Source organism: Euphorbia lathyris, chromosome 1 (assembly GCF_963576675.1).
Source record: "Euphorbia lathyris chromosome 1, ddEupLath1.1, whole genome shotgun sequence".
Taxonomy (NCBI): domain Eukaryota; kingdom Viridiplantae; phylum Streptophyta; class Magnoliopsida; order Malpighiales; family Euphorbiaceae; genus Euphorbia; species Euphorbia lathyris.
In genome coordinates, this window is record NC_088910.1 from 48,892,454 (window position 1) to 48,908,696 (window position 16,243).

Consider the following 16,243-nt stretch of genomic DNA (forward strand, 5'->3'; position numbering starts at 1 on the left):
CACTGGGCAATGATATCACCAAACTTGCTTTCGTCGGGAAAAGACGAATTAACTGCTTGAACAACAGTTAACGAATCTGATTCCAGAAGCACATGCTCAAAACCAGCTGATTTAATCCAATTAAGTGCATTCAACAGAGCCGTAGCGTCCCCTTCATGCACCAGCTGAAGACCATCTGCAGAATTAACCCGAGCAAACAAAAAGCGCCCCTCGTCTGATCGAAGAACAGCAGCAGAACCAGTTTTTCCTGCTGCAGCATCAACGCTGCAGCAAACCAGACCCTGAGGAGGGCGATGCCACTTCGAGCAGACCACATGCCGATCCTGCAGAATAGCAATATTCCTAAGATTACGGGCAGCCACCCAATTGGACTAGCAGTCCAAACCCCTTATAATAACCTGACGACTCCTAGTTATTTTGCATTTCCATAGCTTATCATTATGAGCTTTCCACCAACTCCACAAAATCACTAAGAATTTGCACCATATATCTTTAGATTGAGTATTGATGATTTCGAAGAATAAAGAGTTAAAACCATCAGCATCCAAAGATAAAGAATCAATTAGATTAAGTAGATTACTGTCAGCCCATATTTCCCTTATATATGGACATGCAACAAATAGATGTCAAAGGTCCTCATATCCAGTATTACAGTGCACACAAGTAGAGGGAATTGACAAACCTCGTGACAGTAGATTAGCCCGTACCGGTAAACAGTTTCGGTCAATTCTCTAACAGAAGTAGCGAACTTTTGCTGGAATCTCCATACTCCACATTTTCCTCCAATTACTCGCTGCCCTCCACTGGTCATTTTGAGCCACTACTTCTGTTCCCAGTCGATAAGCACTCTTAACCGAGTAGAGACCATTTCGCGTTTCATTCCATATAATTTTGTCAACAGTAGCAGGTCTGTTCATGGGAATGTTCTGGATTGCTTGCACATCCCTGAGGATAAATATTTCGTTCAACATTTCTACATCCTTGGGGAATAGCAATATAATATTATTATTAATCAGAAGTTGAAAGATAGTTTAATGGTAAGATGTATATAATGATATCTAATGTTTAAAATTTGAATCCCATCTTTAACATATTTATTTATTTTTTTTAATTAAATATATGTGAATAACTAATCGGACCAATTTACTGTTGACCTAACTGGTTCAAATAGTTCATGAATCGATTCAAGCGGTCAGGTTTTCATAACATTGCTAACATCTTTTTTGTTTTCTCTCTTTTTGAAAGAGTTTTTTTGACATTCTTATTCTATGACCCGGTGACTCATGAGTGGGACTCGTTTTGTATAACAATAACAAAAATATTTAAAATTAAAATTAAAATTGATTTCAACGCTTGTCAACTGCTCTCTTTGTTCAAACCCTTGTACTGTTATTCGCTGTCTTCCTTCCCAAGGTTCTCTTGTTTTCGTAGATAAGGTAAAACAATTCTATTCCTCATCACAATTTCTTCATTGAATACTTCTCGTCATAATAGGATTTTTAATCAAAATACCTGAATTGGATTTGTTTTTCGTTCAAGACAGCGATAATTGTTTCTTTTGTTTTTGTCAATCCAATTGTTTTGTTCCGCAGTATTCTCCCTTATCCATTTACCCTGGAAATTCACGGTATTGTAGACAAATTTCTTATTAAAATAATCTACTATTATGTTGATATCTTCAATGTATACAATCATTAATTCTCTCGCTTTCTTAGAGTTCCTTTTCTTGTGAAATTTTATAGTAGACCTTACAGCTCAGATACGTGCCGACAGCAAATCCTTTGTGTATTTGAATCCTTTTGTTTCATGATTTTTGTGTTGCAGCTTAACTTATATCCGAGTTATCATTCCTCTCATTCTTTTGCTGCTTGACTCTTTTGTTTCCTTGTTTTTTGTAAGTCTGTTTCTCTACAGATGCATTAAAATTAGTATCTTGTTTGTTTATGTGACTTAGGTTGTTGAATTAAATTCTGCTTTCCTCATGTTGTTTTCAAAATCTATGATTGAAAAGCCTTTAGTTCTTTTGAGTTCTATACAGAGTAGAATGTTTTAGCTGTTTGAGGATTTTGTCAACTATATGGACCAAGATTTCTTGCTATTGTGCTTCACTCATGAATTCCAATTGGATTCTGTTGTACAAACTTCTGTGATTGTTGTTATGAATTATGATCGAAAAACTATAAATTAGATATCTTTTCTTTGAGAAAAGTGGTAGTCACTGTTATCTTGTTTTAGCCCCTTTCTGATTGATTGACCAAGTTATTTGTGTTCATTAGGTTGTAGAGAAGATGGGAAATCTGCTTTGTTGTGTACAAGTTGACCAATCAACAGTGGCTGTTAGGGAGAAATTTGGGAAATTTGATGAAGTTCTTGAGCCTGGATGCCATTGCCTACCTTGGTTTCTTGGAAGTAGGATTGCGGGTTATCTGTCACTGAGGTTGCAGCAGTTGGATGTCCGTTGTGAGACCAAAACAAAGGTATGTCTATTTCTGATGGTGTTGAGCATGTAACTAGGAGGACAGGGGGTTGTGGGTGGTTCCGAATTTTTTATTTCATTGGGTTCTCTTGTGTTGGTATAAATCTTTATTGTGAAGAACATTGGCCACTGCTCTATCACTAAGGCGGAACTCTGGGGTTTGTTTGAAGGCCTCACGCTTGCTTGGTCAATGGGGCTGCATTTTGTGGAAGTAGAATCCGACAGCCAAACTGATATTAACATGGATCAAGGCAATGATCGAAGCCCAAACGAATTTAACAATTTGATCGATGCTATTAAAGAGCTGCTGAACCGTGAGTGGATGGTTGCTAAGGATGGCCAATCTTGCCTATAATCTCCCCTTGGGTTTACACAATTTTGATCAGCCCCCTGGGGCCTTGAAAGACCTCTTGCAGCAAGATATCCTGGGAGTTTCCTTTCCCAGGCTGTGTCCTTCGTAGCCTGTTCTGGCTACTCTTCCTTACCAAAAAAAAAAATTCTTTATTGCAGTATTTGTTTGTTTTATTCTTGTAAGTGTGTATAATTTAATCAATTGCACACATAATGATGTAGTGAAAACAGCAAGGAGTAATTTTATGTTGTTGTTTCTATAATCTCAGCTTCCTATTTTCCTGCACCATTTTGCTGGAAAAAAATAAATTGAAGGAATGGATAGGAGATAGAATGAGTCAGCCATTAAACTACATTCATAATTCTTTTGTTTATAGTTGTTGCAACTTCTAACTTTGATGTTTTGCGTGCTTGTTTGTTGGCAGCTGAGACCAAGTGGTGATCCTTATTTCTGTTTATTTTCAGGACAATGTATTTGTTAATGTTGTTGCATCTATTCAATACCGTGCACTGGCTGATAAAGCAAATGAAGCTTTCTACAAACTCACCAATACAAGGACTCAAATTCAGGCTTATGTTTTTGATGGTATATTATATACTGCATAGAAAATGCAAGGCTTAGTCACCTCTGCGCACAACATATACATTTACTTCAAATGTTTTTTTTTTTTTTTTTGTATCTTCCACTTTTTATTTTTGATTAATTTGTTGAACATATAATAAGCTACCCTGTTGGTGCTCATAAAATTTTCAGTAATCAGGGCGAGTGTTCCAAAACTTTATTTGGATGACGCTTTTGAGCAGAAGAATGAAATTGCCAGAGCTGTGGAAGAGGAACTTGAAAAGGTAACGAATTTTATTAAATGGATAGTTTTTCATATTGTGAACACATAATTCTAGTTTGTGATGAAGGATTTCGGAGTCGAGGAACTTATATCATGTTTATCCTATTCAATAATCACTGACAGGCTATGTCTGCTTATGGATATGAGATTGTGCAAACACTCATTGTTGATATAGAGCCAGATGAACATGTAAAGCGAGCAATGAATGATATAAATGCAGGTAAGTCATTAAGTTTAACTAGTTCTCTATAGCTTACCAGTTGTTTTAACAGTAACATCCGCTCTAGTTTTCCATTCTTAACGAATGTGAACTTTCTCTACCAAGTTTTTTAATCTGCATTTCTTGGAAGTTGTACTTGGGTTGTTTTATCCATGTAATACGATTTATAATGTTGTTAAAATGACACAACGAAAAGTCTTAATTCCTCATATGTTCAAAAGTAATCTTCAGCTTTTGTGAATGGCTTTCTTTTTCTTTTAAAAATAAAATAATGGTATGCATGAATTTCTTATTTAGCGGAGCAAAGCAAAGATTGAATCCAGGAAAGAGACAAACAGCAATCAAGAGAATGGATCTTTCTGAACTCATTCATCTTTGAATAATATAGAGTTAATCTTTTGATATTCTAGAATCTCTCTCTCTCTCTCTCTCTCTCTCTCTCTCTCTCTCTCTCTGTATATATATCTGGAAACTTAGCTTGAGTAGAGTGGTAAATCATAGGCTTCACCTGTAACTTATGATTTGAATTTATGTATTCCGTTACTAACTATAGTTAGTATCTCTAAAACATGTAAGCCAAAGAGTCTTTCGATTGTTCTCTTTGAGTTTCAAATACTAAATGCTTATCTCTGTGCTTGTGGGAGTAAGAATGTAAGTATTTACTGTTACATCTCTATGATTAGATCTTTTCAATGCGTGTCAAAGAAGGTGGATTCCTCCCTTGGTTATTCGCATAACAAAATTCCTTCTTGATAAATCAAGATTTTAACTCGTACTTTAATCATTGCTTGTGGGATGAATATCTCAGTGAATATAATCCATAATTAGAGTATGATTCATTCCTTATATTTTGTGTAATTTATGATTCTGATTGGTTTGTTGCTTTTGATAGCTGCAAGACTCAGGATGGCAGCAAATGAGAAGGCAGAGGCTGAGAAGATTCTACAAATCAAGAGAGCTGAAGGGGAGGCAGAAGCCAAGTATCTTGCTGGTCTGGGTATTGCTCGTCAGAGACAGGCAATTGTGGACGGATTAAGAGATAGTGTGCTGGGATTCTCTGAAAATGTGCCAGGAACCACAGCAAAAGATATAATGGACATGGTCTTGGTTACTCAGTACTTCGACACGATGAAGGAAATTGGCGCTTCTTCCAAATCCTCTGCTGTGTTCATTCCCCATGGACCTGGAGCCATTCGGGATGTTGCTACTCAGATTCGTGATGGTCTTCTTCAGGCTACTCCCCATCAGCATTTGTGATCTTCCCAACGCTTCGAGGTCTTGTGTTATGATGACGTTTGTTTCTCTTACCTACATGCTTTAGAAGACAAGTGAGATATGTGATTAATAGTGTTCTTTTTATTTTATTTTTTCTGTTTAATAATCTATTCATAGTTGGTAAGACTCTACATAGCACATTCGTCTTGTAAATTGGGTACATACAATGGATTTCTTGTTTTCTACAGCCTGAGTTTTTTTTCGTTAATGCCCAAAATGTTCTATTAGAAAAGGGATACATGTTACAAGAATAAAGAAACTATATATAAATCTTCATAATAGAGGTATACATAGTGAAGTGAAGCTGCACTAGAGATTAGAAGCCGAGGAGATTCCAATCTTAGAAATCTTGTCTGAAGTCCGGAAATCGACTTCTCCGGTGAAGGCTACTAGTAGCTTTTCCCATAATTCCACCCTAATTAACCCACCGATTTTGGCCTCAGTGCTTACTCTAGCCTTCATCAATGTAAATGGAATTGGGGAGTACTGTGCTCCAAGTGTTAGCATGGTTTTTCAGATTGGTGAAAATTTATGCTTGAGTTCTGCTGCAATGTCTGTCCCGGTTAGAGGATTGTATGCATAGTAACAGGAAGCTTTTACAAAATGAAGTTTGTCATCCCTGTATTTACAGATTCAGCCAGCATTCAATTCATCAAATGTCCTTGTTGCTACATTGAAGACAATGTCTGTCCCAAGGGAGAAAACATTGTTTCCTCCCACTCCAGATAAGTTTATTACTGGATTATATCCTTTTCCTTTGAAAGGTCCTTGTTCATATGCCTGAACTCCTACGCCTGTGCGGCTATCCCAAGATAGTCAAGCAAAAATCTCAGCTCCACCTGTTTGTTATCAGTCTCGGACGATGACTTGTATGCAAGAAATATGCTCAAATAACTGAAATTTACATGAAATTTCTTACATTCCCAGAATCAGGAATTAAGAATCTGAAAACTGCAGCGATTCCTGGAACAATCTCTAGAGCTGCAAAGTGATGTATCCAGGATTCCCTGATAGGAGTGCTTGTAGCGGTCTCTTGTGATTTATTGGTGTTAAATTGATATTAGTTTGAAGGTTTTACATAAAAAACAAATAAAGTCGCATGCAGAGTTTTCATGGAATTTTCGGTGTTTCTGGTGACCAGTGGGCGCTCAAGCTCCAATGCTCCCCTAGATTCGTCCTGATTTTGCGGAAAACACTGAGCATCTATGCCCTGTCTAAAAACATACTCTTTCATTGCCATAAATCAATGATGTCAAAATGCATCTAAAAACCTGCATTCCTAGCTAGCTAATGCACTGTTATCTCTGTAATCTAAAACTAGTCTCTCAATCCCCAGTTTTGCCAATTTTTGCTATTACCAAAACTGCATTTGGAATTCATGACCTCCTAGATGCCATTGCTAACCGAAATAGAAACTTAAATAACACTACTCATCAAGTACCAATGCAGGTATGGATATGGAAAACGACATACCATACCAATGCAGCTGTGTTGGACATTATGGCATATCTAGAATATAAAAAGATTGCTGGCCAATTTGACAAAATCAGGAACCAAAATCTTCTCCTGCATTTTTTACTAGATTACATATCTACCCTTCATACCATGAACTAGATATTTAGCCAAAAACTTCAAAATTTATCCTTATCTAAACTTTTGTATAGCAAAAAGAATAATGTATCAACAAATGGATATATTTGTTCAAAAATATTATATTACATTAATTCATTCCTTTTAGAATTTATTATACAATTGACAAAATTGTAGTCTTTTATTATTATTATTTACAGTTAAATAATCACAACTTAGATGGAGTATGCAAAAATAGAAAGATGATGTGGATCATGCAGTGCTTGGCATTGCTGGAATTTCAGGTTCAGAGGTTTTAGGAGGAGCAGCTTTTGATCCAACTTCTTGAAGGAGTTTAAGAACCTCCTGTTTCTTTTCATTGAGCTGTTGTATTTTGGTGTCAAGCTTTTCAAGCTTAGCTTTTAATTTAGCAGGGTCTTTGTTATCTTCTGGGTTTTTAACCTTCTTCTGCTTCTTCTCTTTTTCACCATCTTCACCTTTATCCTTCTTACCTTTATTCTCTTTCTCTTTGTCTTTCTTTTTATCCTTCTTCTCTTTGGATTGATCTCCTTCCACTTCCTTTTTACTGCTTCCTTCTTCTTTCTTCTTCTTCTTCTTCTCTTCCTTTTCAACACCTTTCTCATGATCATGTTTCTCTGCTGTCTCTCCCATTTACCTCACTTTCTCCTTCTTTTCTTCTATCAAATTAAACAAACAAATTATAATCAATATAAATTTATGAATTCATCTACCAAAAACATAAGCATAAGGAATAAATGAACAAACCTGAATATCTGAGTCTTTTAATTAGGCAAAGTTGAAGAAGTATTAGCAAGGTGGGTACTTTAATTAAATTGATGTGGGGATTTTTATACTTTTATTTTCTTACCTTATTTTAGCCTCTTAATTGATTGGTAAAAGAAACATGAATGCCAACCACATCAATGTTTGCATGTCCTAAGCCTCAGCTTTTATTATTAGCTACATAATTATTTCATGGATGTATTTCTTTTTCCTTTTTTAGTCGCCTACAAACGTTGGTTATCGAAAACATGTTTAAATTCTATTATTGTTAATTTTTTACTAAGATAACATAACTTATATATTAGAAATAAATTTGTTTAGTATCATCGGTTTAATATAATTATTATTTTTATTATATTGATATCATTTATATAATATAAAATATATAAATCATATAACATGATGATGATGAAGTATATGGGCTCAAGTCCATTAGACATTTGATAACATCAGCATGTTACCCAAGGGCAAAAATGTAGTAATAAGAACAATGGAGGAGTATCCAACATTACGCTACACCACGTGGCTTGAAGAGGGATACGTCATACAAAGGGATATACGCTTGATAGAGCCAGATACAGAGGATCCACCATTCCCCTTTCCTCAACAAACATTCGTATATCCTTTAAATTGTTTTAAAGAAGTCTAAAGGGCATTACTGTGAAAAGCTAAGGGAAGACTTAGTCACAAATCGTCTTGGAACTCTCATGGACCTAATTGACATGTCTAAGAAATTTATGGATCTAGATAATGTCAAAAGAGCAAGAAGATTAATGTTGAAGAATCGCATGCGTGAAAACAAAGGAAAAGACATCCCCAAGGATATGCCTTCAAAGAGTAAAGGAAGCCTACAAGAGAGACCAACGTATACGCCTCTAAATACTCCAAAGAGAGAGAAATCCTCGTGTGGATTACACTAATAGAAAAAGGATCATTTGCATCGGCCGTTTAGAGCCATTTTCGTCGGTCATAGCACGATGAAAAAGCTCTTGATGCAAATGTAATTGCGTCGACCGCTGGCCGATGCAAAAGAGGTGATCACTTGCAGGTAAATTTCCCAGGATCTGACTTATACGGTCCCTAGATTTTTGGCCCATGTGGGCTGCTACGGCTGCTTCAACTTCCTGCATGAATGTTCGTAGAGATAAGTTTTGCATGTCTTGTATGATGGGTTCAATGGGGAGAGTTGAAATCCATGTGGTGATCATGTCAGCGATCCCAGTCGATGGAGGAATTGGTAATCCATCAGTTGTTATCGTTGTTTGTGGTGAAACTTTAAAAGATTGAGAGTTCCACGCTCACCGCACCAGTTGATATTAGTGAAAAGTAACCCTGGTCTGAGTCCTGTCTTGTGAGGTGTCGTTAGGATCGGCGACGGCCACTCGGATGACAAAGTTAGTATTGGGATTGAAAATAATAGTAATTGACAAGAATTCTTTTAGTAAATCGGAAAGCATACCTCGAATACATTGGAATTAAGATATTTATATAGATTTATGTAACCTTTGAGCATTTAATAAAATTGTACACGAATCGTCACACCATTAATGCTCTTTATCACATTCATTGCTTATTCTCGGAGTTAGTCTGTTCCTGCCATTAATATCATCAATGGAGATAACTCTTGGTTCTCCTTGATACCGTTTCAGAGATGGTATAGGGGCGAATTCTTACTGGGTGCATGGATGTACATGGCGTATCCTGTATTCTCAACTCCATTTGGCTATACAGGGTGTATTTTAGTCCTGACCATATGACTTGGTATTATGCTGGTGAATCCTCCATTACTCTTTATTATTATATTTTCATTCCAACAATAATATGTAGATGTTATCCATTCTCTTTTCAGACAAAAGAGAATTTTCCATACAAATTTTTTTTTAAGAGGAAGAGCTTTTTTTTTTTTTAATTTTAAAAGGGATTGTGAAAATTGAACCTATTTAATTTGTTGGTTAAATTGAACTATGATAGAATAGAATTATATTTGGAGAGATAGTAGTTAGATTCCATTATTAAGAATTGATGAAGAATAGGTTATGATTTCTTATTGTCAATGACCATCCGTGACACAAGTCATCATGATTTAAGTAAACTTGTTTTTTTAGAAAACGTTTGACTGATCCATAAGTACATGATTTTAAGTTATGATAACCGTTTCTAGTCATCATCATCATCATGTAAACACAAGTAGGAAATGATTTGTTTCCAGAATTCACAATAAGCCAAAACTGTAACAGTAATAACTAATTATTCTACCACATCAACTCACATGCTATATTCTATTTATTCAGAAACTAACTCTAAGTATACTTAATATGGCTAATTATAATGGAGATTAATCTTTTTTTTTTTTTAGCAATAAGAAAATTTTGAAACTTGAACAAATAAAATTAGGAGGTTTTAAGGACCATTCTATCAGCTCTGACATAGAGTATGGAGTCCGAGCAAGCTCATGAGCTACACTATTCGTAGAATGGATAACAAAATTGACACTAACGTCATTTAAAGAACTTAATAGAGATTTGCATTCTTCTAATATAAAACCATAACCGGTTCAATCTCACATCTTTCCAAACCTTGATTTTTTAACCAACTCAGCGCTTCCCTTATACTCGTTGTTTCTCCATCTCTGACTTGATAATTGTATGGGAGAAGCTTAGAAAATGTACTACAGAACTGACCTTCACTATTGCAAAGCACATCCCCAACCCCTAACAAATCAGAACCCGAAATCAGGAAATCATCAACATTTAACTTGTGAGCCTAGGAAGACGGTATGCATCATCTATGTGCTAATGAATTTTGTGTTGAACCATTTCTTCTATGAAGCAATGTTTGTACATCCTTCAAACCCAGACAATCCACTCTTGGAGACATCTTAACATTGTTTCAAATGTAATTGTTTCTATCTGTCCAAATACTCCAGATGACCATAGCCCACACACAAATAGAGCCAACACAATATATTAAAAATAAAGCTCATACGCTCTTTTAATAAGTGTCTCTCCAATTTAGAATTCTTTCCATTCTTGCAATCTATCAAATACTACATATGACGTACATGTGAAGTGTAAATGACAAGATTCATGACCGAGAAGAAGTTTGATAAATTATTTCTCAACGTTAGGGATAAAATTGCTCTTTGCTTCCAATGTTGGGGTAAAATTCCACCTTTTTAGACGTTATGGGTAAAATTACTCCTAACATAAAACGTTAGGGGTATTTTTACACCTTAACCCTTTAAAAAACCATAAAGAGTTAGTATGGTATCAAGTTATGTTGGTAAGGAGCACTATGTTTTTTTCTCTTCTAAAAATTTGAGACATTTTGCCAATTTTTAAGGATTAAAGGTTGAAATTGGCTTTCAAAGTTGACATGGAAAGTCAATTTAACCTAAATAAATTTTTAGATATCAACTCAGCCCTTAAAGTTTATCGAAAATGTCAAATTAATTCAGAATCAAATCAACGCTGAAAATATAATATATTTTTATACCTGAAGTTTATCATGTTTACATTTTGATACCTGAAATCTGTTTTTATACTTAAAACTATTATATTCTGCGCAACTGCATAACGTTTTGGTTTCGACACATTACTTTATACGTGTGACGCAAAATATCTAATTTTACATAAGAATTAATTGAATTTAGAATTTTAATTATATTATATTATTAAAAAAAATTGTTAATGAAATAATTATATTAAGTGATAACACGTGAGAAAAATAAATAGAGGTAAAAATCGCACTGACAAAAGAAATCTCCCAAAGTAGGAGTATGGGACACGAACAATCAATTAAGAGAGAAACTCCCCGAAACAGAAACAGGAAAAATAGTATTAGTGCTATGATATTCTGCATTGACGCATAAAGTAATATACCGATACCAAAGTGTTCTGTGGCTGCGTAGAATATAATAGTTTTTAAGTATAAAAATAGATTTCAAATATAAAAATGTAAACATAATAAAATTCAGGTATAAAAAATATATTGTATTTTTATGACTTATTTGATCTAGGTTAATTTAACATTTTCGGCCAATTTTAAAGGTTGAGTTGATACAAAAGATTAATTTTGGCGAAATTGACCTTCAATGCCAACTTTAAAAGCGAATTTTAATCTTTATTCAATTTTAAACTGATTCATTATCTGAACCAAGTATATATTGTATTGTAATGTAAAGGTTTGTTTATGTAACTGGATTAAAAAAAAAAATTGGTTAGACTACCCGTTACTTTTATGATTTATTTTGTTTGAAAGAAAAATCCAAAATTTGGGAGTGAAGAGAGTCTATCTCACTTTTGAGGTGGGGGTCAGAAACAGTACAGTTATGATTTGTCTTTCATGCTAAATGTGTATAAAGCTTGAGCTTGGGTTATCAACTCATAATGTAAAATTTAAACCCCACAAAAACTTAGTTGTTTAATGTCAGAGTACTATGGCTCAATATAGTCCACAAAAGTCAAACTTTGTTGAAAATTATGTCCCATATCATATTTATTAAAGCTGCCAAAGATATCGTGATTCGAGACTGACCCTAACATTTCAATGTTGAAACATTGCTCCACAAATAATGCAATCACCACAGCAAAATTGAATTTGATATGGCCTACTCTACTCTACTGGCAGATATCAGTATGCATACAGACAGCTGATAAATAAAATAAAATATGGTTATTTCTTTATGTTAGAAAGCAGTTTTCAAATGTTTAAACTTTTTGAGACACCATTACAGCAAACCCTCTTTCACTTTCTCCCACTAAAACAGTCTATTCTATTAATGAATGTGGTTCCTTTCTCTTTTTCCCGTCTACAATTTCAATTACGCAAAAAGGACAAAACACTATGATACATTATTAACTCCATCCATCCTCTGATTGCTTCCAAAAATTGTATGTTATGTATTACTCTATATAAACTCTACATTAACCTATCCGATAAGCTTGGCAACCGTCGGAAAAAGTTCAAGCTAACCGGTGGCATTGGGTCCCTGAACATTGGATGCCTTAAAAAGTAGAATCCTAAAGCCACTGCCACCATTTTGGCTGGAACCGCGTATAGAATTATTGTTATAGCCAAACAAACACCTATGAATAATTTCGTAGCTCGTGGGTCCCTCCAACTTACTAAAGCCTGAACCCTTTCCCCTTGGGTTGCAAAATCACCCAATACTGTTTGGATCCGGGTTGCCAGCATTCGTAACCGGTCGTATCTCGCCCGAATTATATCTGGGGGTTTTGAGCTTGGTAATGTATCAAATTCCTCATCTAATTCATCTGGGTCAACCGTTTCTGCTTGCGATAACCGTATATCCATACCCGCTGGTATCTTGGGCCGGAACCTGTAGTACCATACACCAATCAGAAATACGTATAAAAACCCTGTTGGAACAACCAAATCTGGGTACCAAACAAGCACCAAATACAATATATGAACCAGCACTGTTGTAACCGGGTTTTTCCATCTCTGGATATCATGTAACCATTTAGCCAACCCAACTACCCATGCAAGAACAGCTACGATCCGAAACCAATTAGCCTTGCTCTTTCTCATGCTCCAATTATGAGAATCCGAATCCAGCATGTACTGTACAACTTCAGGCCCAAGCGGTGGCTCGGAGCGTGCAAGCCACGAAGCAACCATTTTGGTGGCAGCACCGCGCAATGCCTCTTGCTGTGCTACTCCAAGTGGCCGGAGATAATGCATTTTGGGAAGTAATGGCTGGCCATATACAGCACAAGTATCTGGAAGTAAATTTGGGCAGGCAAACCGAACCGCTACTTCTATTTCACCCATTTTCTTCAACCCATTTCTTAATAGAACCAGTAGAGGATAGGAATTTGTATACACCTTGTTGCTCTCAAGCGTAGATACGCGTATTCGTACTTTTCCAATACGGCTATCTGGCTTCTCCTCTGATGAGTCAGCAAACATACGCCAGTTGTCAAACACACCAACGGTTAAAACTGTACATGGATCATATACCTGCCACGTGTACTGCTCGTTCCAACGTGGATCAAAACTGTCTGTAACAGTTCTTGTGCGGACCCACTTTTTTCCGTATTTAGCTACACAATAAGCATCTGTGGACCCTTTGCCTCCTCCTTTGGTTTTCATGGGTAGTAAGCCGCGAGCTCCCAAAATTCCCAGCTCCAATATTCCTACAGCTGGCTTCCACAGCTGCTTAGCGGTGGGCCTAAAGTCGCTACACACGTGCGCCGCTTCGTCTAGCACGTGATACCCTCCCTCCAAACAAAGACGGAGATGAATTCTCCCGCCGTAACACCCACCCAGAGAATTTGGACCAGCACCGCCCGCTCCTTCCAATGGGAACCACTTGGATGCCATGTGGCGCTCATCAATTCGTTGCTCTATGGAACTTACTGGAATTATTGTGTGTCCTAGAGGTACTGCTTCCTTGTTTGTACGGTCCTCCACAACCAATATGAGGGAGTCCTCCAATGGCTCGCCGGCGACGAAAATTAAATCCTCGTGCCAGTGGAATGAGGCACTATGATTGTTCATGGACCCTCGTCTGGTCCTTAAAGATTGAAATCCTAGGTGAGCCTTGATTCGAATCTCTGGGGCTGTTAATGGAGGTAAGTTGGAAGCAATGTGAATATCTTGTGCTTCCAGAACTGTGATTCTCAAATACCAGAGCTTAGGCGACTGGTAAACTTTTGAGCGCGTGTGAGCCACATACGGGGCATCCGAGCACCAAGCTTCCGGAAAAGCGTCATCGTTTTGAGTGCCCATCCATACAGAGAGCTGAATATCGCCGGAAACTCTATCGGAATTTTCGGGGCCACTCTCCAGGCGGTACCATTGAGGAGCCAAGGGACTGTCCGGTGGGTCGCGCACTGGTACATCAGAGAGATCGAAGCAAACTCCGCCTAAAAATTGCTCCGGCAAGTCCCAAACTGAGATTTCTAAAGTTGAGCTAGCGGAGTCAGGTCTGTTGTGATTCAGTGCAAACACCTGATTCCACTCTGGCGAATCGGTCGGCTCAACTGGTCGGTACATGGCGGGTTTAGATCTCACAGAATGAGTGGAGGACCTGATCTTCACATATGGACTCTCGTTTGCTGATAAACCACGGGCCTTAACTATTCTGATGAACAAATACTGCATTGGCTCAACAAGATCGTACGGATGGACTCGTTCTTTTTCACTAGTAAATCGACCAGAAATCACTCTTGGAGAGTAATCGCCATTTGGCCGCCTCTGCAATCTCACTCTTTCACCACCACCTGCAGCGACTCTCGTGGCCTGCATCTTCCTCACCTCTGGCGTGAATTCACCTTGCGGAGGATGCATCTCTGGCTCCGGGGCAGGCGGTTCGGAGTGCACATGGACTACAGGAGGTGGAGATTCTCCGATAACGACGACAGGAGGCAGGTTAGATCCGTCATGGAAACGATGGCTATGAGAAATGTCGGAATGAGCAGGGACTTCAAACACTCTGCCTTCCTCCACCACCACAACTTGTGGAGGTTTAGGCTGCTCCTGAACTTGCTGCGGCGGTGGTGCATCCTTATCGGAGGGAGGAGGTGGATTTGGATCGTCCACTGCCAACTCATCATAGTAACAAATTTGCAAGCCGATATCACCTTTAATCCAGCTAAACACACTCTTCTTCTCAAGAGGGAAATAAACAAGCGCCTCTTGACCTCTTGTAGAAAATTGAGAACCATACAACTTAACCCTCCCTAAGAAGTGATTCTTGCGGCCACTGCCATTGCCAAACTTTTTATCATTAAAAACCTCAATATTAAGCTCCTCAAAATCCATATTATCAGGGTCAGAGACAATAAATTCAAGAGACTCGTTCCATTCAGGATTGAGGTCACGAAATTTGGTGGAAGTACGTTTGCGCTGGCCATCAAATTCAGCTATTACATAAGGACTAGAGCTTCCTTGGCCATCTTTAGGAAGAAGATCGCGCGCATTAACTACCTGAACTTGTAGTTTGCGAACAATTCTAGGTGGAGGTTCAGAGGGCGTGGTCATGGTCTCATATTTGACTGAAAGCTGAGAAGGAGACTGAAATTTGAGGACTTGAATTCAAGAGAGAGAGAGAGAGAGAGAGAGAGAGAGAGAAGTGTGAAATGAAAGGAAGGGATTATGAAAATGGGGGCTTGAAGTAGTGAGAGTATGTGTTTTGAAATAGCGTGAATAAATAAAATTGTGAGGATGAAAATGGGAAAGTGGGATTGAGATTCGATGTTGTGTGCGGAAGGGAAGTGTTCTCTTCCTCACGCTTTTTGGGTTAGTTATTCTCTTTTTGTTTTTATTTTATTCTCTGCTCTTTCTTTTATCTCCTTTTATGAACCAAACCAATGTGGCAATCAACCCTCAATTTTTCGGATCTTCAGCCACTTGCTTCTTCATTTGCCACTTATCCTGGTTTTTTTTTTTTTTTTTTTTTAGAATAATGCACCGAACAAGCATTATTCCTTTTAAATAGTTTGGTTAGAAATTATTCTTCAAATAACTACTACGGTAAAGTCAGATGGACCGCCTGACTTCGAATCATCCGACTTTTTTACCAAATAGTGTAACTCAAGAATTTAAGTTTAGTTCCTCACTAACCAAATAAATTGCAACTGTTTAAATTTTTTGTTTGGTTTTCCTTTTACCATGTCTGTACCTACTTTATAATTAACAAGTCACCTGACTTCCTCATAACTTGAAGTCGGATGA

The 16,243-nt window shown here is 37.2% G+C and overlaps 2 protein-coding genes and 1 pseudogene across 5 annotated transcripts; 1 reads left to right on the forward strand and 2 right to left on the reverse strand.

Annotated features, from left to right (window-relative positions):
* The first annotated feature begins 1,282 nt into the window (after nt 1–1,282).
* On the forward strand, nt 1,283–5,375 carry LOC136231877 (hypersensitive-induced response protein-like protein 1). Of its 4 annotated transcripts, none has more exons than XM_066020868.1 (7): nt 1,351–1,436; nt 1,825–1,894; nt 2,277–2,477; nt 3,293–3,413; nt 3,582–3,673; nt 3,796–3,892; nt 4,785–5,375. In XM_066020868.1, the coding sequence occupies exons 3-7, from the start codon at nt 2,289–2,291 to the stop codon at nt 5,147–5,149; spliced, it is 864 nt and encodes a 287-aa protein (XP_065876940.1). In that variant the 5' UTR covers nt 1,351–1,436; nt 1,825–1,894; nt 2,277–2,288; the 3' UTR covers nt 5,150–5,375. The 4 variants fall into 4 exon arrangements, with proteins under 4 accessions (XP_065876929.1, XP_065876940.1, XP_065876951.1 ...); XM_066020880.1 differs by lacking the exon at nt 1,351–1,436 and adding an exon at nt 1,501–1,627; XM_066020857.1 differs by lacking the exon at nt 1,825–1,894 and having other exon boundaries at nt 1,283–1,436.
* Nucleotides 5,376–5,476: 101 nt separating this feature from the next.
* LOC136218072 (mitochondrial outer membrane protein porin of 36 kDa-like) lies at nt 5,477–6,666 on the reverse strand (annotated as a pseudogene).
* Nucleotides 6,667–12,201: 5,535 nt separating this feature from the next.
* Nucleotides 12,202–15,813, reverse strand: LOC136231886 (protein QUIRKY). The gene has a single exon (XM_066020887.1). It carries the CDS (start codon nt 15,548–15,550, stop codon nt 12,461–12,463), a length of 3,090 nt encoding a protein of 1,029 aa, XP_065876959.1. The 5' UTR covers nt 15,551–15,813; the 3' UTR covers nt 12,202–12,460.
* Nucleotides 15,814–16,243: the final 430 nt, after the last annotated feature.

Bases quoted from the DNA above. Each gene is read 5' to 3' on its own strand.
- LOC136231877 (XM_066020857.1), top strand. From the start codon at position 2,289: ATGGGAAATCTGCTTTGTTGTGTACAAGTTGACCAATCAACAGTGGCT. The intron at 2,478-3,292 runs GTATGTCTATTT...GTTTATTTTCAG, and splicing joins GTTGTGAGACCAAAACAAAG to GACAATGTATTTGTTAATGT. The intron at 3,674-3,795 runs GTAACGAATTTT...AATCACTGACAG, and splicing joins TGGAAGAGGAACTTGAAAAG to GCTATGTCTGCTTATGGATA.
- LOC136231886 (XM_066020887.1), bottom strand. From the start codon at position 15,550: ATGACCACGCCCTCTGAACCTCCACCTAGAATTGTTCGCAAACTACAA.